This window comes from Carettochelys insculpta, chromosome 10 (assembly GCF_033958435.1).
Source record: "Carettochelys insculpta isolate YL-2023 chromosome 10, ASM3395843v1, whole genome shotgun sequence".
Classification (NCBI taxonomy): Eukaryota; Metazoa; Chordata; order Testudines; family Carettochelyidae; genus Carettochelys; species Carettochelys insculpta.
Window position 1 is genome coordinate 14,239,003 of NC_134146.1, and position 22,757 is coordinate 14,261,759.

General features: G+C 41.8%; 1 protein-coding gene across 2 annotated transcripts in view; it reads right to left on the reverse strand.

The window, feature by feature from the left end:
• Positions 1-982: 982 nt before the first annotated feature.
• Positions 983-22,757, reverse strand: part of SPSB4 (splA/ryanodine receptor domain and SOCS box containing 4) — a 162,827-nt gene continuing 141,052 nt past the window's right edge. For both annotated transcript variants that reach the window (XM_075004180.1, XM_075004181.1), the window contains exon 3: positions 983-2,243. In XM_075004180.1, coding sequence (XP_074860281.1) covers positions 2,116-2,243 — 128 coding nt within the window. In that variant the 3' untranslated portion in view covers positions 983-2,115. The remainder of the gene's footprint in view (positions 2,244-22,757) is intronic.

Here is a 22,757-nt window from a genome sequence, read left to right on the forward strand (position 1 = left end):
CTCTGCTATATACATCGGACAAACTGGACAGTCTCTACGTAAAAGAATAAACGCACACAAATCAGATATCAGAAATGGCAATATACAAAAACCCGTAGGAGAGCACTTCAATCTCCCAGGCCACACAGTAGCAGACTTAAAAGTAGCTATCCTACAACAAAAAAATTTCAGGACCAGACTCCAAAGAGAAATTTCTGAGCTACAAGTCATCTGCAAATTCGACGCCCTCCGCTCAGGCTTAAACAAAGACTGTGAATGGCTGGCTAAATACAAAAGCAGCTTCCCCTCCCTTGGTGTTCACACCTGCAGCTCAACTGCTGGTAGTAAGCCTCACCCTTGCTGACTGAGCTAACCTTGTTATCTCCAGCCGTGCTCTGGCTTATTTATACCTGGCCCTGCAGATTTCCAAGACCAGCATCTGATGAAGTGAGTCTGTGCTCGCGAAAGCTCATGCTCACAACTTTTCTGTTAGTCTATAAGGTGCCACAGGACCCTTCGTTGCTGTTACAGATCCAGACTAACACAGCTACCCCTCCGATACTTCACACAATTGCAAGATAGGAGATTTCTACAAGCACAGCGTGCTGCAATGGAAAAAGGCATTAAGATAAGAACAGGAGAAGAAATAACAAAGGATTAAGTAGGCAAAAGACTTGAGCAAAACAAAAACTGAGTGGAGCAGGAAAAAATGAAGGAAGAGATAAGAAGTTTGGTAAATTGGCTCTGCAAGACCTAATGCAAGACCTAATGCAATACTGCGTGCAGCTGATATAGGTGCTGACAAACCAAAAGGACTGGGACGCTGCAGTGCAAGGCCCTGATTGTGAAAAGGAAAGTGAGTCCCTTCCCTCCTTTCACTCCTACTGCATCCACCCACGCCACTGCCACAGAAATGGCAAACAGAGCCAGCCATGTAAGCACTACAGACATTGAACATCAATTCTGAGCATGTTAATCAATGAAAGGAGTCAGTTTCATTTTGGGCAGTAGACTTTATTAGAAATTTTGTCCTCATTCATCTGTAAATTCACATTAAAATATGCTGTAGGCAGCTAAGTCTCAACAGGCGACATTCTGCCACTACAACAACTTCCAGTTTAAAAACTAGATAACTGATCAGGCAGATACTTTGAAACATAAGAAATGCAAATAGAGAGCAGCATCTTTAAAAACATGTTGAGACTGAAAAAGGAATACATCTGGGATGAGGGTGACGGGGGAAGAGTAAACCGGTCCTCCCAGGATGGAAAACAGTTAAATGAGGACTCCACAGACATTAAAACAGATAAATAAACAATATATCACACATTCATTGAAAAAGAGAACAAAGGTATTTAGAGTTGGTGTAACATAAAAATAATCATTTGTTCAAATAAAAAAGTGACTGCCATCTTAAAAATGTAAATGAACATTGTAAAATCTCACGATAGTGAACAGCATGTTGTTATGAACTATGCAGAACTTTGGAGGAATAAGATTTGGTCTCAAACACTAGAGTGCACTGACTTTATTACGTAGCATATTTAGTTGAGTTTCCAAGTTTTGTTAACAATTCTTCTCACTAGTCTTTAAATCCTGCAATGGTTCTATATAATGACTTACTTCATATATTTTAAACATGATAGCTCCTCTAACACATTAAGGGCTGAGTACTCTGCACTCCAGATACATTTCTGATTACTGAGCACCTCTGAACATCAAATCTTAAGCTCTAGACATTGTTAACTTAACACAGTGTTATTTCTTTCACTACTAACCACGTTATTCAAAGGATGCACTTCTGCATAAGGATAACTCTCAGGAGCCAGATTTTCAGCTGGGGTCTACCAGAAGTCAGTGGAGCAAAGCCAGCAGGTGCCAGCTAAGGAGATGACCAGGAGAATGTGATCCTGGATACTGTCCTATGTGAATTGAAATAAAATTGATGGATTTTGTTTCACTCTCTGGTACTCCGCATTTTGTTCTGTTTCAGTTGATTCAGAAAAACACACATATATTAAAAATTAAATAACACTCAAGTGTGCACTGCAAAGATTTCTATTTTGATGTAAACAATTTCTGCCATTTGTATTGATTTAGTCCCACAGAAGGACAGAATAAGGGTTCTAAGACTTCTTACTGATATTGTAAATAATTTTTCAGAGACTGGGGCAAAGGCAGAGATTCGATGTCATGCAGGCGATCTCTCCCAAGAGCAAAGCGAATCGATCTTCGGCACAAATCCATTAAAGGCAGGGGTTCCGCTGAAAAACGGAAGAAAAATAACATAGGATTAATGTCTTGAAATCTACATTTTATTAGATTATCAAAGAATAAAATTGGTATCAACATTCTCAGGAGTAAAACAATATACTACTTGGTAAAAGGTAGCAAATTGCATTTAAAATTTCACAAAGTTGGAAAATATATACAAGTGACACTGATTGATCAAGCAGCAACATTTTAGCATACTTCATGTACAGTTAAAACAAGCATCATGGTTTCAACTCAATACATGAATTTATAAAAGACGAGCTAATAATTCAGCACTATCCCCATACTTCCAAAGTTATAACATAGTGGGGAGAGGGAGGTTCCCACAAACATTTTGTTGCACACATATTCAGGATTTCCAATAATGCTCCACGATCTTATGAGCTGGTAACAAAACATTGCGCAACTAAACTAATGGCCTCCTGAACTTAAACACCAGCTCTCTTATTGTGTGGGCGGTAAGGGATCTTTTAAGGCTAAATGCGTTTCTCAGCAAACCTAGCTTGGCCCTACAAACCACGACTAACCTCTTTTTTAGGGGTTACCAACAGTAGACCCAAGCAATTCATTATTTTTATTTATTATTTTCACCCCACATATCAGTTTCTTTCAGCCCACAGGTTCTTATTTAAAATGCCTGTGTGGAAGGTTCTCATTTTACTTTTCTCCATCTGAATTATAGGTTCGTGGAAAGTACCAGATTCCTCCTGTATTTTCAGTGCTGCCAAAGTGTCAGTTATACAGAAGCTCCCAAAGCTTCTGTTATCGGCACACTTCACACTGACCTACAAGAATCACCGGGATATGCAAGCACATAATTCAGCCTCCACATCTGTTCAAACCATTAATACCTCTCCCAACACTGACAACATGGATGGCAGCCTTCTTGATAAGTATATTTATCTGATAGGAACTAGATTAAGACCATCAGTGAATTTCGCAGAGGCCACTAAATCTCTGCCAGAAATTATGACTGTACAATAACTGTAACACCTGCACCTGAATGGATTTAGACGCTTGAAAATACATTCCTCAGCTCTAAAAATGACATGAATTTCTTCAATACTATTGAATAAAACCAGCAATAATAAATAGGCTTTTAAAACCACATTTCTACTTCTATCTTCAAACTGAAACACTTTCAGCAGAGGAACAAAGTGTGTGACAGTAAAGCCCTAGTGTTACGAACCCCTTGGTAATGCATGTTTTTTGTAACTCTGAAATGTCCACAAAGGAAAAAAATGTTGTGGTTGTTCTTTTAAAAGTTTACAACTTAATATTGGTTTAATACCACTTTGAAATGTCATTAAAACAGCATTTTTTTCTTGATGGCAGTTTGTGTTTAACTGTGCTGTACCGTATTTGCTTTTGTTTTCTGTCTAGTCACTGTTGCTGCCTGATGGTGTACGTCAGCGTCCCACTGAACTGTGGGATACACTGGTCAGTTTGTAACTCTGGGTTTGTGACTCTGAGATTTCTTCTCTAGAAGCCAGACTGGTGACGTATCATTCTGCTTACAGTCATTTGTTATTGTACAACATCAGGTTTCTTTTTAGTGTGGTTTTTATGTATATAGCATTATTTAAACTGGTGATTCTCAGCCTTTTAGATACCAGGGACTGGTTTGCTGGTTTCCTAAATGCTGCCAGGAAGATCTCAGGGGCCAGTGATGGTCCACAGACTAGTCACTGAGACACACTAATTTAAACCATTGAATAACTACCTAATTTGCAAACTGTTGCATGCAAATTACAAAGCAAAAGATAAAGTTTTAAGCATTCATTTTATACACTCAAATTCACTGCTAGAGCAGCTCCATTGACAACACAGAGTTTCACTCATTTAGACCAGCAGGAGGTTATGTCCCATACAATCCAGTGATTAATCCAGTCTTTATTGAGTGTGCCAGCAGTGAAACTTTTGAAACAATCACAGGAAACATTGTTCATAATATTTTAAGTACATTGGATCAGTTATGATTGGTGGGTTATTATAAAACACACAAACACAATAACAATGCAGCTTAAACTTCTTCAAATCTGATCTCATTTCTTTTACATAGAATTATGAAAATAAATCCTAGGGGATGGAATTGCTTAATTCATTAGCAAGACAGCAATTATGAAATGGGGGAAACAGAAATAGCACATAGATTACAGGACTGGAGAAATACTACAGTAAATACTCTGAATACTACATTCTGTTGCTGATCTTGCAGGCAACTTCGATTTCACTTCAAAAAGATGACAATGACTGAAATTCAAGGATGCTACAAACTCTTGAGTGACCACACAGTGCTAAACCTTTACTATTTTACAGCCAAAATTTTTAGAAGAATGTAAATAATTAACGACTCAGTTATCCCAAAATTTTAAAATCTTGTATTTATAATCACATATGCACACTGAAAAAATACAAGGCTTAACATATGTCTCCAAATTCACATGCTTAATACATATTCCCTCTCTCACTAAATCCTACATGGCCTGTAACACTTCAAATACAACATAAAATAAAGAAATTGCCCTCAGTTATTTGTAGCAGTTGCTAAACTTCAAGTGTTAACATGTCTGTATAACTTGAAATCCTCCCTTCGGTCTTATGACAATTTTGAAATTTACAGATGTATTAAGGAGTATTAGACCTACAATACTGAAAAGAAATTTACATTTTGTGGGCATGGAGTAATTGAAAGAAAAAAAACAAGAAAAACATATAATGGAAAAATCACAGATTATAAACCAGCAATACTACGTGGATCAAAGGATGAAAGTTAGCTTTATAATGTATGTGTGCTCCATATTATAAAGACAAGAACTCTTTGTCTCGCTCACTAAACTTCAGAGTCATTTACCATTCAAACTGCATACCAAATGAGTAAAAGGATGGTAAGTAAAAGACAGCACACAGTTTATCTTGCCTACGATCCAAAGCCCAGTTTCCAACAGGGACTCAGAGCAACCAGCAGGCACCTCTAACCTCTAGCAGAGTCCAATACCTCAGAGAAGCCAAAAGAGCAGCCAACATCTTGCAGGGCATAAGGAAGTGCCATTTCTGTACACTGAGGTGCAAGAGTTGTTCTAAACAACTGCTAATTATTGTTTACAAGGACAAAGGGGTTTCCTCCAACCCACCTCCCTCTCTCACTCTTTCACATTCCAGACATGACTACAGGTTTTTTGATGAAATTTACTTTAAAAATCTCTAGTGAGCAAGGTAATATTTTGAGCAATGCAGTTTCCTTAGAAAGAGAATGCTTGACAATCCATAACGGTGTCAAGTGCTAAGTGCTCTGCCTATAAAATACACACATCAGCCACACCCAAAACGTTTAACACATTAGCACTGAAAATTAAAAAAAAAAAAATGGACCTTTGAGGTGGTACAAATAACACTAAACAGTGACTCCAATACTGCAGGAGACAGCAGGGAAGTGGTACTCCTAACCCCAGCAGCATACGACAACTAAACTATGAAAAGCTTTTAAGAACATTCAGTACTTCCCTAGAAAAGAATGTTACTTCAAGGCTGTGTCGCACATGCTACTCCCTTTCAGAAGAGGCATGTTAATGAGGCACTTCGGAGCAGGTTAATGAGGTGCTGACATGCATATTCAGTGCCTCATCAGAATAACAGCATCCAGTTGCGCTTCGAAAGTGCTGCTTTCGGAACGTGGACTGGCTGTGTAGGCGCAGGTGCTTCGAAATAAACCCTACACTTCGAAATTACTTATTCCCCATTTGTTTTGGGAATAAGGGAATTTCGAAGTGTGGGGTTCATTTCAAAGTGCCCATGCAGATACAGTCACTTTTGAAGTGAAGCTGGCCGTCATTATGCTAATGAGGCACTGAATATGCATGTCAGCATCTCATTAACCTATTCCAAAGTGCCTCATTAACATGCCCCTTCCAAAAGGGAGGAGTATGTGTAGACAGGACCCAAGAGTAGAAACTAACCTTGATTGGCCCACAGCCTCGAGTACATTAGAGTGTTGGGGTAGCAAGACTATAAATACATTTTATAGCCCAGCCACCTAATGACTAACAATCCATTTTCGTTTACAACTCCTTTTGTGTATTGTCTGCATTAGCAGTGGCCAACTGTTGTACTGAGTTTGGAAGGCAAGTCCTCAAAGCACAACCTATGGGCATTAGCTGTATTGAAGATTTATGAACTCTAATTATGTCCCATCAATTAAAATACGAATTGCTCCAGTGAAATATAACTTGATACACGACAATAGCTCTTTCAGTTCTTTATTAGGCTGGTTAGGAATTTAATACAAAGTGAGCTCTCTCAGTGCAACATGCTAAACTTTTCACAGGAAACCTAAGATTTCCTTCCAGGCTCCAGCAGCTTATTCCAGTAATATACGCTGGTGAGCCGGCTTACATGTTCTTGAGTTTGTTTTCAGGCATCACCTCCTCTGATTGAGCTTTATAAGGAAAGTTCTCCACTACAAGATATTTCAGCAGATCTAGTTGAGGCAACACTGTTTCATGAAGACAGAGCTCCTTGTCCCTTCTCTTTGTGTCTGCTCAGTTCCGCAAGACAGCTCAAATTAAGCGGACGCGATTTAGCTACTGCATTTAAAAGGGAGGCTAACCTAATGACAGCAAAGTACAATCAACAAAAATAATCAATTTCTTTAACTCTTCTCCACAAACAGAAAATGTATCTAAAGTGTAATCATCAGAGGCAATAAAACCTACAAGTTAGTTTATAAGCCCTCCCTTTAATCACATTATGCACCAATACTCATCAACCAGAAAGTGACAGACTGAGACAGAACAGAGTAATCATTATGGCACTCATTCAGGGCCCAAGACTTGTACTTACCTCTCGCTCCCATCCCAGCTAAATACACGTCCGTATCCCTTGTACCCATAAGCAGGGAAGAGATACTAGTTTATAATGTAATTTAATGTGTGATATGAAAACAGGAATAAGGTCATCCACACATACAGATGCCTATTTAACACCTTTTCTCACACAGTGGAGATAGACCAGCAAATTTATTCTTGGTGATTTGTCAATTAACTATTTGGTACAATAACTGGAATTTCTTACACAAGCAAACACGCTTTAAGAATGAAGACTGCTCTCCTAGCTGTAGAACGAACACACACAAAAATGTATTCACAGAAGTTGTGATAGAACCACCTGAAAAACCTGTTAGTTAGCATAGTTAGTGTGCAATTAACTGGCCAAATGAAACAATTTATTTAATGAAGAATTTTACAGGACATAATAACGTGCAATGTCTTTTGCATAACACAATGGCCATGTCTACACTAAAGTGATCTGTTGACAGAAATTACTGTCGGAAGATATCTTCCGACAAAATTTCTGTTCACAGATCGCAGCCACACATGAAAGTGGATGGCTCTGTCGATCTGGTCTGTTGACAGAATGGCCAGCCGGAAGCACAGCAGACAGGGCTGCCTGGTGTCCTGGAAGTCCTGTCTGTTGACAGAGGGCGCCCCAGAGCATCCATAACTGCTTTTTTGTTGACAGATTCTGTCGAGAAAAGTGTTCTGCCTCTCCCCCATGAGGCAGAAAGCTGTCAGCAAAAGTGCCAAGTTCTGTTGATGGTATGTTGACAGAATGCATTTTTAGTGTGGACACTCCATGAGTTTTGTTGAAAACTGTCTACTGTACATGTAGCTAATGTGTTTATTCTTCTATATCTTTGCATTACTAAAAATTAATCCTGCATCTACAGAGATATTGTTTGTTTTAAACTGCAATTTTCAACTTGATCACAGAAGTCTAAATAAAATTAACGCTGACTGAAAAATTGTCGGCTCTGTGGATCTTGTGTTGTTTAGTGCAACTGTGTCTGGGAGGGGCCCTTTAAGGGAGCGGCTTGCTGTTGAGTCCGCCCTGTGACCCTGTCTGCAGCTGTTCCTGGCACCCTTATTTCGATGTGTGCTACTTTGGCATGTAGACGTTCCCTCGCAGCGCCTATTTTGATGTGGTGCTGCCCAATGTCGAAGTTGAACGTCGACATTGCCAGCCCAGGAGGACATGTAGACGTTATTCATTGAAATAGACTATTTCGATGTCGCTACATCGAAATAAGCTATTTCGATGTAGCGTGCACGTGTAGACGTAGCCACTGTAAGGCATTTTCTCCAGCCTAAATATCTTTTTCAAGGCTCTTTTTTACACCCTGTCCAATTTTTCAGCATCCGTTTTTGAGTGTGGACAAGAGGAATTGACACTATTTAAATATTAATCTTACCAATACTGTATATGGAGGTCGCAATTCCCTTCCTTTGCCACCCCAAAGTTCTTTTCACAGCATCACACCAGGAACGCATGTTCAGTTGCTTGCTCGCTGTGACCCCTAAAATCTTTTTCTGAGAAAATGCTCTCCAGGAAACTTTCTCCCATTCTGAAAGCAAGGTCTGCGTTCATTATTTCTGTACATTCACTGTGTACTTGGCTTTATGGGAACATTTTGTTCACACACACTTCAACTACAACTCTAAAATTAAAAAATATTTCTCTCTCTCTAGCGTGTGCATGCATGCACGCACACACACACAACATAGTCATGAAAAGGAAGGGTTGAAAGGAAGTTAACTACTATTTTACTTCTGCACAGACATATAACACAACATTTTTTACACTGCTAGAGCCCCACTGAAACAATCAGGACTGCACTGATGTAACTAAAGTGAATATGTGGCCCACTGCTTTCTTTAAACCGCCTGGTATTAAGACAGTGCACATTTCCCATTATATTCAAAGGAAAGAAAATTGTAAATACATTTTTAAAGAAGGCAGATCTTTGGTGACTCTACCAACGGCACTCAGAGGTTAGCAGACTGGGCCAGGACAAGGGCAGTCTAATATTCTTTTCTTGCAGATGCTGATCAGCAGTGTAGTAACTAAGTAAACCTTTCCTAGCAGTCAGTTATATAAAATACCAGAATGATACGTTTTTATTCAATTTAGGGAAGAATTTCATCTGAGTCATTCAGTGTGATCAATATAAATAAAACCAGTGTCAGTGTTTCTTCTACACATACTTGCATGCAGGTTTCTGCATCCTCACTCCAACCCACTCTCTCTTCACAAAGAAGCAGCCTAGAGCTGTTGTTTTCTCTTCTTGAAAAAATTAATGGGTGACGGATAGCAAGACTTTGTTATCAGCTAAAACTGATGAAATAGTCACATTAGGATCTCCAACATTTATCTACTAGGAGAGAAAAAATTTAATAGGGTAACAAGCCATTACCTTATTTTTCAGAAAAGAAAAAAATATTAAAAGTAGTACATTTAATCACTATTTACAACTTAAAATTGGATAGTATTTAAAGGAGCTAAGTTAAAGAAAAGAAGCAACAGTCTCACCAGAGAATACATTCTTACCTTACCCATGAGAACAACAAGAAGTCCTGTGGCACCTTATAGACTTACAGATATTTTGGAACATAAGCTTTCGTGGGCAAAGACCCACTTCATCAGATTTATGCATCTGATGAAGCGCATCTGTGCCCGGGAAAGCTTATGCTCCAAAATATCTGTTAGTCTATAAGGTGCCACAGGACTTCTTGTTGTTCTCAAAGATACAAACTAACATGGTTACCTCTCTGATTCTTACCCATGTTCATTATTTTAAAGAGAGGAAGAGCTGAAAAGCAGAACAAAGAAATGCAAAATATTAAGGTATACATTAGCACCTTTTAAAAAGTACGTGTCATTTTGAGCTTAAGATTCCAACCTTGCAATCTCCTTCGTGACATATTCCTAGCTCACAATAGTACTTTCATATTCACATGAGGAAGGAATTTTAAAAATATACCTTAAGATTTTAGACTCAAATTGAGCACTGTGCTTAAGCATGTGATTTAATTGAACTCAGTGGGTTAAACACATGGTTAAAGAATTGAAGTCATTGGATTTAAGCCCAGGCTTATGTCCTTTCATATAGTAGGGTTTCAGCTGCCCACATTCAGACACCCCTTATGAAAAAGCTATCCAGATTATCATGTTGAGGTGACATAGCAGACAAGGCAATTTTGACATGTACGCAAAACAGTAATTTAACTCAAGAGATCATCTCCATTTTGGGAAAAGCCTGTACGTTTAACAATTATACTACACCTTACAGTAGTAACTTCCTTTCAAAGACCTGTGGCTATTTTACAAATATTAATTCAATCCTAATACCTTTGCATTATAGGGAAGCAGGATCTATTTTACTGATAAAGTAACTGAGCAAAAATTCATTAGGCAATTGGCACAGTCACACAAGGAACTCTGCTGTAGACACATGAAACAAGGCTCCTGAACTGTGCCCTATGGCCTACCAGAGATTAAAAATAGCACTGAATGGTCATCCATGGGAAACTGGGTCACCAAACGGTGAGGTGTTCCCTGTTTCCATGTAAGAGAAACAAAACAGGTGGGAATGAGGAAATTAAATTAAGAGCCAAAGGAGAGAGTGTGATGAACTTCTTCCAGAATGGGCAAAATGTGTTGTAATATAGACAGTTATAACTGTTTCAGTGCTTTCCTGTTATTACTTTACTATATCATATCCTGTTGGTACTTTATCATATCCTGTTGCTACTTCATTGTATAAGCAATTACTGTAATTGCCCAAGAGAGATTATGTGATCATGAGCCAGGAAGCAGCTCAGCCAGGAAAGAATCTCAGCACTGAAATGTGGGTCACACCATGGAAATGTTTGGGAATCCCTGGTGTTTCTTGTCTTTCCCAAAGCCTGTCTTCTGCTGCCCTGAAAACAGGGAAGATTTAAGATTAATCAAGATTTTATTAGCAGGGGTTAGGGAACAACCTCTTCAATCTCCACCAGAAGCTACATCCAATTTCTTGTAATCTTCAAAGTAAAATAAAAGAAAAATATCAGATAACAAAGCACTAGCTGATGGAACAAAAAAACAGGCCTGAAGGATCAGGAACTGTAACTACCAGGAGGGAGAGTTGGAAGATGTGGAGAGGAAAGGTACTTTTGAGATGGTAAATGAGGAATGCACACGGAGGAAAGCAATGACATGCTAATGTTCCATAGGACTGTGTAAGTACTGGGTCAGTCTTGACAGAGGCTGGCTACACAAATGGTTGCGATAGGAAATAGAAAAAAAGATTTATTTCTTACAATACCACACCCTTGTGTTTAAGTTACTCTGTGTTATATGGGAAAATACACTCATAAAAAATATATATAAAACAGTCGGATTTAAACTCTTTGCACAATGCCCTTTTTGAACATACTCAGATCCATACAGCATCCCTAATGTACTGAGCAACAATTTTTTTTTGACTCCAGTGTTTTTACCTGTGATAACCATATCACTGAATGCAACCATTTCAAAGGGCCCGAGCAGTCCCTAGAGTCTGACTCTCGGGGCAGACACATGAGGATAAGATGACAGAATGATGTTAGTACAGAGTACCTTTAGCTACCTTTTTATTAGGATGGCAATATTTTGAGTTTTTTGCTGATTACTGTATAAGAGGTTGATCTGCTTAGACCTTTTAGGACTTACACTGTAGGACCTGAATAATCTGTATGATCTTGAACTGCTCATATTTATATCATGAAACCAGTACACAGAGGCTACGTCTACACGTGAAGCCAACATCGAAATAGGCTATTTCGATGAATAACATCTACACGTCCTCCAGGGCTGGCATCGTCGATGTTCAACTTCGACGTTGCGCGGCACCACAGCGAAATAGGCGCTGTGAGGGTACGTCTACACGCCAAAGTAGCACACATCGAAATAAGGGTGCCAGGAACAGCTGCAGACAGGGTCACAGGGCGGACTCAACAGCAAGCTGCTCCCTTAAAGGGCCCCTCCCAGACACAGTTGCACTAAACACCACAAGATCCACAGAGCCGACAACTGGTTGCAGACCCTGTGCCTGCCGCATGGATCCCCAGCGGCCACAGCAGCAGCCAGAAGCCCTGGGCTAAGGGCTGCTGCCCACGGTGACCATAGAGCCCCGCAGGGGCTGGAGAGAGAGCATCTCTCAACCCCCCAGCTGATGGCCGCCACGGAGGACCCGGCAGTTTCGACGTTGCGGGACGCAGATCGTCTACACGGTCCCTACTTTGACGTTGAACGTTGAAGTAGGGCGCTATTCCAATCCCCTCATGAGGTTAGCGACTTCGACGTCTCGCCGCCTAACATCGAAGTTAACTTCGAAATAGCGCTCGACGTGTGTAGCCACGACGGGCGCTATTTCGAAGTTACTGCCGCTACTTCGAAGTAGCATGCACGTGTAGACACAGCTAGAGTGTCCCCCACCCCAAATAAGCAGAATAGCAAGGAAAAAAATTCTTATGACATACTTCTTCATGTAAGTCAGTTGCAGGCAAAAAGGCGGTAAATTCACACACTGGATGTCCTGAAGAATTCAACTTTCAAATATCAGGGCATTTATTTTAAAACTTTAATTGCAGGCCACGATCCTGTACCCTGCAACAGTCAGGGCTGAAAATATGTCCACATTAGAAACATTGCTAGGTTGACTTACAGGCTACATCTACACTACAAGATAAATTCAAATTTATTAAATTCAATTTCATGATTTTTTTTTAAATTTGATTTTGAGTATCCTCACTTCCCACAGGTTCCCAACAAGTTCGACATATTGCTTCCACGCTGAAATCACTGAACACTGAATGCTGCAGCAGTGCATTGTGGTAACCTACCCCACGGTTCCCTCAGCCCTGCATTCTGAGCCGGGAGAGAGGTGCAGCTGTGACGTTAGTTTCCTGAGTCCCTGCAGCTTGGGGGACATGGGAAACTGACAGCGCAGCAGCCGTGGTCTGTTTCCTGGCTCCCACTAGTATCAGAAAGCCAGGTGCAGTGTGTAGGTTTACGGGGTACATATGGGACACTTGCGGAGGCTAATAAATTCGAATTAAGGACATGGCACTTCCACAGTGGCCTTTATTTGAGCTTTTAAATTCAAAATTGACGCTACACCCATCCGTTAATATCAACATTGCGTTATTGATATTAGGGCAGACTGAATTGAGCTAATGACATTTACAGCGAAGACAGTGATATTTTAACTCCTTTAAATTCAAATTTTATCTCGTAGTGTAGACGCAGCCACAGCCACTGCAGAAATTGCTGTGGTACTGCATGCACACACTACCCCCCTTTAATTGGAGGTGGGTGTGCTCACCTGAAGCATTTCCACTGACCTAAGAGGGGCAGTGTGAGGAGGCCAGAGCCTTAACTGCTGAAAAGCTTAACACAGACTCCCCAGCTCCCAGAAGGCTGCCCCTCCCCACTGGAAGAGTGAACAACTGCCCACAGCTTCTCTTTCCTGTTTCCCTCCGGGATCCAAGGGAAGCCTACTGGGACTTCCGGGTCCCTCTAGTTCATGGGTGTCCAACCTTTTGGCTTGCCTGGGCCGCACTGAGTGAAGAGGAATTGTCTTGGGCCGCATATAAAATATACAATATAGTTAATGTATATAAATCACATAATAACGTTAAAAGTTTATGATCTTGTGGGGCTGCATTACTAGCTGTCCAGGGCCGCATGCGGCCCACGGGCTTGACACGCCTGCTCTAGTTCTTTCCAAATGGGAGCTAGACAGCCTACTCAATTTCACAGTTCAGGGGTGTGACCTTGATAACCAACTACTACCCTCAAACAAGTCTCATGCTTCCAGGAGAGGTGAAATCATGTCAGTGTAATAGGGCACGTACATCAGTGGGAGGAGGGCTGCAGACTGGCATAATTAAATTTGACGTAAGTTGCCGTATGTCAATCTGCCATGTAGTGTAGATCGGTAGTATAGTGCAGTGTTATATAAATCACCCAGGTGTTTGTCTCATGTGTTCTTAAAAACTGCCAATGACAGAGATTCTACATCTTACCTAGGAAAAGTCTCCTAACTGTACAGGTATCTAACATCTCTGCTCCATCTCCCTTGCTGCCACTTACATGACGGAGAACAATTTATGACCTTCCTTAATGTAGAACAGATGAAAGAAACTAAGAAATATGTAATTTTTCAATTGAATTATTATAAACCTTAGATGCATTTGCTACCCAGAGGGCCCACTGGACTCTTGGGATAACTATTATTGTATTAAGTGTCAAACCAGTACAGTTTCTTAGTCCTATGTAAGAACGTGCCATTGAGAGACAAATAATTCAGAAGAATTATTTATCAGGTCAGAACAAAAAAGCAGTCCAGTAGCGCTTTAAAGACTAACAAAATAATAACAAAATATTAGTATTTACAGTGCTACTGGACTGCTTTTTTGTTTTGATAGTATATAGACTACTGTGGCTCCCTCTCTGTTACTTATCAGGTCAGTTAACTCAAAAGACTAAGTGTGTTCTCAATGCAAGAAAGAAGCAGAAGCTAAATATATGATGCCCAGCTGGATGACAGGGAGACTTGGAAAGGTTTTGTTTTCTCTTTATAAGGTTTTAGTTGTGTTGAATTTCTCTTATATGCTTGTGATAATACGATGCCTCTGATCGTGCTACTGGATATCATAGAAAGTTGGAGTTGAGACACAGTCAAAACTTCAATGATGCGCTAAGTATTTTATTGCAGGAAACTTCAGTGTTTGATGGCTTCAAACCAAGAAGAAAATGAAAGGCCACAAAAATTGGAGATCAGTGAAAATGACAAATATTGGATCCTCCAGACTTAAACTTTTCCAAAGTTTTAGAGGTTTGGGGCTCAATTCTATTTTTGGCACGTTGTTAATGTCTGTTTCATGGGTAACAACAAGAAGTCTTGTGGCACCTTATAGACTAACAGATATTTTGGAGCATAAGCTTCATGGGCAAAGACCCACTTCATCAGATGCACGAGTGGGGGGGGCGGTTTCAGAGGGGTATTTAAAGACTGGGGTTCCAGTAAGAGGGAAGGCCAGAGCTGACAAGGTCTATTCAGCAAGGTGGAAATGGCCCAGTATCAACAGTACTTATCAAAAGAGGAAAAAACAAGTCAGATCAGACGGGGATGTGAGCCTTTGTCAGAATCTAATGGGGAGCTTTGTAAGCTTACGAAGACAGTTTCTCTGCTTTGGGTGCTGTCTTTTCTGTCCCACAAAAGCTAACCTAATAAATTATTTTGTTAGTCTTTAAAGTGCTACTTGACTGCTTTTTTGTTTTAATAGTATATAGACTAGCACGGCTCCCTCTCTGTTACAAAACTATTTTTGTTTTGTGAACTTTATCAGAAAAGACCTTGGATAAGGGAAACAAACACTATCTAACTAACAAACTCTTCTTTTGCCTTTCAGCGAGAGAGTGAGAGAGAGAGTGAAGCTCTGTTTGCAGACAAGGACAGTAGAGAAGGAACTGAGGGCCCAAGATGCGTGTGCGCAGGATAACGAGGAAGTGCTACTGCGCAGGCACAAGAAACCATGGCTACAGAAGAATCTCTGAGCACCAGAGCTAGGACTCAGACACCCAGAGTGGAGCACTGTAGGGACACTACTCGAAGAAGAACTTAGAGCTGAACATACAGCTATGAACAGATCATCGCTGTATCTAAATGTAATGGTAAACGTGACTATATTTTCATGGCATTCTGTTGTACTTTTTCTTAATTGTTTAAATTTAAATTACCTAAAGGCTCCAGATATCCTCGAAACAAGTGAAAAATTGGCAGCAGGCTAAGATTTAAAATTAAAACATGCTTGTAAATAAACTAACGCACTCCAGAGGAGATTTGCAAATAACAGGTGTGATTCGTCACTTCGTTACTCTAGTTTTGAGTTCATCTGAATTTCATTAACACTGAACTGGAGTAATGCAGTAACTAAAGCAGTCAAAATTATTACAAATACTATTTTCATGTCTTCGAAGTGTTCTTTCCCTCTAAAGCATCTTTCTTGGCAAGAAATCTGTCACCATGCCAGTTACTTTAATACCAAAGAAAGACAGTTTGGGTTGTTGGGTAGAAGAAAATCTATGTTTAATAAAACATGTTCAGAAAGCATCCTGTTTAGCAATATATCTGCTTGGATTCTATAGGCAGCACCAGCAGTACAGCTTTTAATGAAGGCCACCCAACTCCTTCAGTTATAGCTTCCTGTTTTCAGTTGCTTATAACTTTGGAGAACTTAACAGTTCAGACTGAGATTTCACATGCCAGATTATCTGCCTCTAGCAGATTTTTTTTGAAGTTTCAGAAAAAATGGGTCAGTCACCACCTCTAAAGAGACTATGAAAAAAAGTATCTATGTTGAAAAAATATTACAACCATTTTTTTTAAAAAAAGCTCCAGCAGCACAGTTCTTAGGATCAGGGTTGTGCCTTTTGCTGTTTAGGATGGAAAAAAAAAAATTCTAAATTTGTTCATGTTGCAAGTCTCTGCAAAGAATTCAGAGAGCACGTGCTAAGCACAGGTTTGTTACAGTTTGGCAGCTGAAATCTCTGAAAAGTCTATCCACAAAGGACATGCTCCAACCCAAGCCCACAGGGGCTGAATGACAAGTGCTGTGCCACTCCTTTTCTTGGCTGCTGTGAGGTGAGTACTGGAACTACGAGCAAGGAGCTTGACTCTTCTGTACTTTACACATTCCCTCTGCTAAAACCTGGGAAGCAAGGAGGATGATGACGCTAAGCTAGCTAGGTCGATATGTTGGAGGCTAGGTATAAGGTCCAGAGTGACCTAGACAAATTGGAAGATTGGTCCAAAAGAAATCTGATGGGGTTCAACAAAGATACGTGCACAGGTCTGCATTTAGAGTGGAAGAACCCCAACCACTGTTACAGGCTGGGGACTGACTAGCTAAGTAGCAGTGCAGCAGAAAGAGGACCTGGGGACTACAGTGGATGAGAGGCTGGATATGAGTCAACAATGTGCCCTTGTAGCCAAGAAGGCTAATGGCATATTGGGCTGTATTAGGAGAAGCTATGATTCCCCTTTATTGACACTGATGAGGCCACATCTGGAGTACTGTGTCCATCCCTGGACCCCCAGTACAGAAAGGATGTGGATGCATTGGAGCAGGTCCAGCAGAGTGCAACACAGATGAAAAGGGGGCTCACACACATGACCTATGAGGAGAGGTTGAGGGATTTGGGCTTCTTTAGTTTGCAGAAGAGAAGAATGAGGGGTGATTTGACAGCAACCTTCAAATTCCTGTAGGGGGAGCTCTAATGAGGAGAGAGAGAGAGAGAGAGAGGCTGTTCTCAGCAGTGACAGACAGCAGAACAAGGAGTCATGGGCTGTGTCTACACGTGCACGCTAATTCGAAGTAGCGGCACTAACTTCGAAATAGCACCCGTCGCAGCTACACGCGTCGGGCGCTATTTCGAAGTTAACTTCAACGTTAGGCGGCGAGACATCGAAGTCGCTAACCTCATGAGGGGATCGGAATAGCGCTCTACTTCGACATTCAACGTCGAAGTAGGGACCGTGTAGACGATCCGCGTCCCGCAACGTCGAAATTGTGGGGTCCTCCATGGCAGCCATCAGCTGGGGGGTTGAGAGACGCTGTCTCTCCAGCCCGTGCGGGGCTCTATGGTCACCGTGTGCAGCAGCCTTTAGCCCAGGGCTTCTGGCTGCTGCTGCTGCAGCGGGGGATTCATGCTGCATGCACAGGGTCTGCAACTCGTTGTCGGCTCTGTGGATCTTGTGCTGTTTAGTGCAAGTGTGTCTGGGAGGGGCCCTTTAAGGGAGCGGCTGGCTGTTGAGTCCACCCTGTGACCCTGTCTGCAGCTGTGCCTGGCACCCTTATTTCGATGTGTGCTACTGTGGCGTGTAGACGTTCCCTCGCAGCGCCTATTTCGATGTGGTGCTGCGCAACGTCGATGTTGAACATTGACGTTGCCAGCCCTGGAGGACGTGTAGACATTATTCATCGAAATAGCCTATTTCGATGTCGCCACATCGAAACAGGCTACTTCGATGTAGGCTTCACGTGTAGACGTAGCCATGGTCTCCAGTTACAGTGGGGGATGTCTAGGTTGGATATTAGGAAAAACTATTTCACTGGGGGGTGGTGACGCACTGGAATGCATTACCTAGAAAGGTGGTGGAAACTCCATTTCTAGAAGTTTTTAAGACCCGGTTTGACACAGTCATGACTAGGATGATTTAGTTTGGGTTGATCCTGTGTTAGGCAAGGGACTGGACTCAATGACCTCCTGAAGTCCCTTTCAGCCCTATGATTCTATGATGCAGTCTGACTGCAGAAGATGGAACAGCTTGACTGGGTGTAGGAGACTGGGATGGGGAGTACGGAAGGGGGGACTTTTGTGGCCAATAACTGCGCCTTGATTCTTCAGAGTGGGCCTCCAGATGAGGTAGCTCTGACCTAAGCAACTGCCTCCCCCAGGCTGCAAGTCAGCTGAGGGTGGCTAGAGCATAGCTCTGCGCTGCATCTTTAACCCTTCAGCCCTCACAACATGCTGCTTCTTCGGGGGCTGAACGAGGTGGCAGTGCAGAGGGCAGGTCTGATTAGTTTGCTTCAGCTAAGAGACTGTCAGTGCACCAAGGGAATTCTCAAGGGGCCAGCTCTGGTTGCTTTGATCCCTTTGCACCTCTCAGACTCCACACAAGGACCTTGTACACAAACAGGAATGCGGCCTCTGATGAGCTTGGCTAACTACAGTCATTCCAGTGACTTCCACAAGCACCAATCACCTCTGTTCACAGGTTTTAGCAATGGTAGAGGACTGATAGCTTTTATCCTGAAATTTCTTTCTAAGGAAGGGGTAAAAGATCAACACTTGAGCTGGTTATTTCCCTATGCCTGTTTACTGGTCACCCATCGTGGTATTTACGACCATCTTCTCTGCAGAAAACAGGTTTGATACCAAATAAGATGAGCAGAAAAGCAAGTATGACTGAACTGTTATACTGTAATTTCAACTCTAAAATACCACCTTAGGGTCTGAATTTACTGTGTATCTGATTCATCATGAAATATGCTCCTTCCACACAAAACTTTTATTTCACCAGCCATCTGGCTAATGAGATTGCACAGGGGTAAATGAAAGCATCATTTGGCCCAGTGAAACCTTATTACTAGTAATGTATAATCCAGAAAGGATCCAGCTTGATTTCAGATCCCAAAGTAACTGCAGGACTCATCACCGTGGCTCAGCGCCTGTTGGTGTCTCATGACTCTCTCACAATTTCCTTCCATCTTTCCCTGTCCAGTGCAGAGTGGCTTAGTTTCTGTAGACTAGCTCCACACCAATCTACTGTATCATCTATCCATTCTCTGTGGGGTCTGCCTCTCCTATTCGAACCGTCCATTATGCTGAATACCAGGCTCTTGATTTTTTGTTTGTCGTTCATTCTGCAAATATGTCCAAATAGCTGTAGCTTCCGTTTTATAACCTTCTGCAGCAGGTTCTCTTTCAGCTGTATATTTCTATATAATTCCTCATGGTGACCTTCTGCATCCATCCTATTCTCAGAATCTTTGGACTGGCAATTAGAAAAGCATTATTAAGCATGAGATGTTATATTACTTGTAAATTGAGAAAATCTGACCAGCCCATTCAGCTATCTAGGTACTTGTATGTTTCTTTACCACTGCAGTATCTCACCTGGAATCAGGGAGAAAAATGAATGCATACAGGCGCATCTCCATGTGTACTTCAGAGTCCAGAAGAACTTTGTCTGGACTCCGAACCATGTGCCGATATGCAAATGAGGCATGGAAAATTTGCATCCATTCCTCATTAGCATCTTCCGCTTAGCTCATTAGTGTGCCGCTTCCAGAAGAAGCAGCATGTGGAGGCGCAGCCACAGAGTGCCTCAAAATCATATTTATATGTTAGTATTCAGAATAAATCAAAAGACAGTGTTTTCAGCCAACTATCCTCAGTATTAAGAATAAAGGGAAGACAATTAGAGAATATACAGTGTTAATAGAATAGTTTCTAAATAACACACAGATTTTGCTAAGAGGCATTAGCAAGTAACTAAGTAATTAAACTGTCATGATAGAAATTATCTTCTTAAAATATTGTAAAAAAATGCATTTATTTTACTGTTCACTGTAACAAGTGCAAGATGAATAAGAGAAAATGTGGGGTGGGGAGGGAGAAAGGCAAATACTCATGTCCATAAGATTCTGTAACTTGCAATTGCATATGTTATAGCTAATTTGGGGTTATGATGAATACTTATTATTTGTATTGCTAGTGACTAGGAGCCCAAGTTAAAGGCTACGTCTACACTAGAGAGTTTTGTTGACAAAACATGGAGAACATTCACATTCCCAAGGCTTTCTGTCAACAGTAAATCGACAGAACATGGCACTTTGCTTGACAGCATCCTGCCACTCCCTGACGAGGCAGAACGCCTCTGTTGACAGAGATCTCTCAACAGAAAGCCAGTTTGGATGTTCTTGGGGGCGTTCTAAAGACAGACAGGGCTTCCAGGACATCAGGCAGCCCTGTCTGCTGTGCTTCTAGTTGGCCGTTTTGCATATAGAGTGGCCGGGCAGTCCAGCTGCTCTCTCTTGACAGAGCTGGTTGCTTTTTCCATCCACTTTGCTGTTTGGCCACAATCTGTCGACGGAAGTTTGGTCAGAGGATATCTTTCGACAGTAACTTCTGCTGACAGATCTCTCTCAAGTACATGTAGCCATTGATGAGACTGAACTGTGCTGGGTACTACACAAATACAAACAAAAATGGCCCCAAAGATCTTAAAAAGATAAGTCACAATCTAAGAACAATTATTTCTGTTGCTCAGGTGTGCAGCCATACCTACAGTTCGTAGCTTTCTTCTCTGCCTGTAACTCTGAACTAGCAAGTTCAGGAAATGTTGGGGAGGGGCAGAGGAGGGGAAAACCCCCCGATCTATTTAATGCAGTTCAAAAGCACAATACAAAACTGGTATAATGATCACTGTCACGAAAAAAGTAGTATTTTCCTCAGAAACCAAATGCATCTGACAGAGCCATAGCTCTCAACCTTTCCAAAAAAGTGACTGTAGTATGGTACAAAGAGTGAAAATTTCAAGGTTATTTTAATTGCCATTCCCACTGTGCAGAGATCTATAATTCAAAACACCCAAACTGACCTGTTTTGAAGTTTGAACACTGTGCAGTAAATCGATACAAAACAGGAAACTAAAAACTGCAGGAATTAAACTAATTGCTTAGATGATGGAAGCTGCTTTAAGAGCAGAGACGTTTTTTTTTTTAAAGCATTCCACTGTTTTGCAACATAATGAAATATAAATTACTTCAAGAACAGTAAACCCTCGATTTAATGGACCCTGATATCACGGACATCGGAAATAATGGATGCTGCCTGACAGCTGCCCTTCCAAAAATGCTGGAGATGCACCAAGACCACTGCCAGGGCTGGAGGAGCTGCCAGAGTGGGTGGGGCCACCGGGGCTGGAGAGGCCACTGGTGCTGCAGTGGGGCATAGGAGCTCTCCTCCCCCAGCCCCCTGTGTGTGGACCATGTTGGTGCCTGGCCACCACTGCCTGCAATGGCGCTGAGCAGCAGCCATGGTGTCGGAGCCTGCTGCCCACTGGCAGGCTGTGGGCGACCACGCTCTACCTTCACGTGGGCAGCTGAGAGCTGGGGCATGGAGGAGCCACAGCGCTGAGAGTTGCAGGAGGAGGAAGGAGCCAAGCCAGCATTTAGCTCCCCTTCCAGTAATTGGGAGAGGGAGATGGAGGTGTGAGGGGAAGAATGGGGCAGAAGCAGGGGAGGGAAAAGGGGAGGCAGAGGACAGGAGTGAGCGATGGGCTGGGAAGGTCAGTGCATCATCATACTGTATAACCATTTGGATATAATGGACTTTCAGCATTAACAGACACCCCTTCCCCATTATTAGTCAGTTAAATTGAGGGTCTACTCTACTATAACGTGCAATGCTGGCCTTAGACAAGCAGTGTACAGCTTGAGGCCCATGGGCCACACTGCAGATTGTTAGGGTAAGGTGCTCAGGGGCTGCCAGACAAATTGTTTATTTTGCATTCCCAGGTTCAGCCACCCACAGCTCCTATTGGCCACAGTTCACTGTTCCTGGCCAATGGGGGCTCCAGGAAGCCCTGAAGCCCATGCTGCTTTCTACAGCTCCCAATGGCCAGAAATGTTGAACTTTGACCAATGGGAGCCACAGGCAGCCGTACCTGCAGATGCAAAATATACAATCTCTCCGTTGACCTGCCAATGGCTCACCCTGATGAGCCTCAAGCAGGCCAGCAGGCTGCCCACCACTGCCTTAAAGGTAATGGTAAAATGTTTTTCAGCCCCAGAGAAAAAAACAAATTGATATCCAGGCACTAGAAAGCACACAAACCAAGATTTTAAAACCCAGGTGCTTAAATTGATTTTTTTAAGTCAGTATTATTTCTTTGAAGTAAGTTCCTTTTATCTTGACAGTGCTGAGCAATCTGCATGCAGCTCAGCCGATAAAACCTTCCTCCCCCTCACCCCCCAGCCTACATTTTTATTCCTACCTTTTACAATTTTGGGCAACACTACTCTAATTACACCCAGCACCCCATGAACAACTGGAGTTTTTCAAAGATTGTA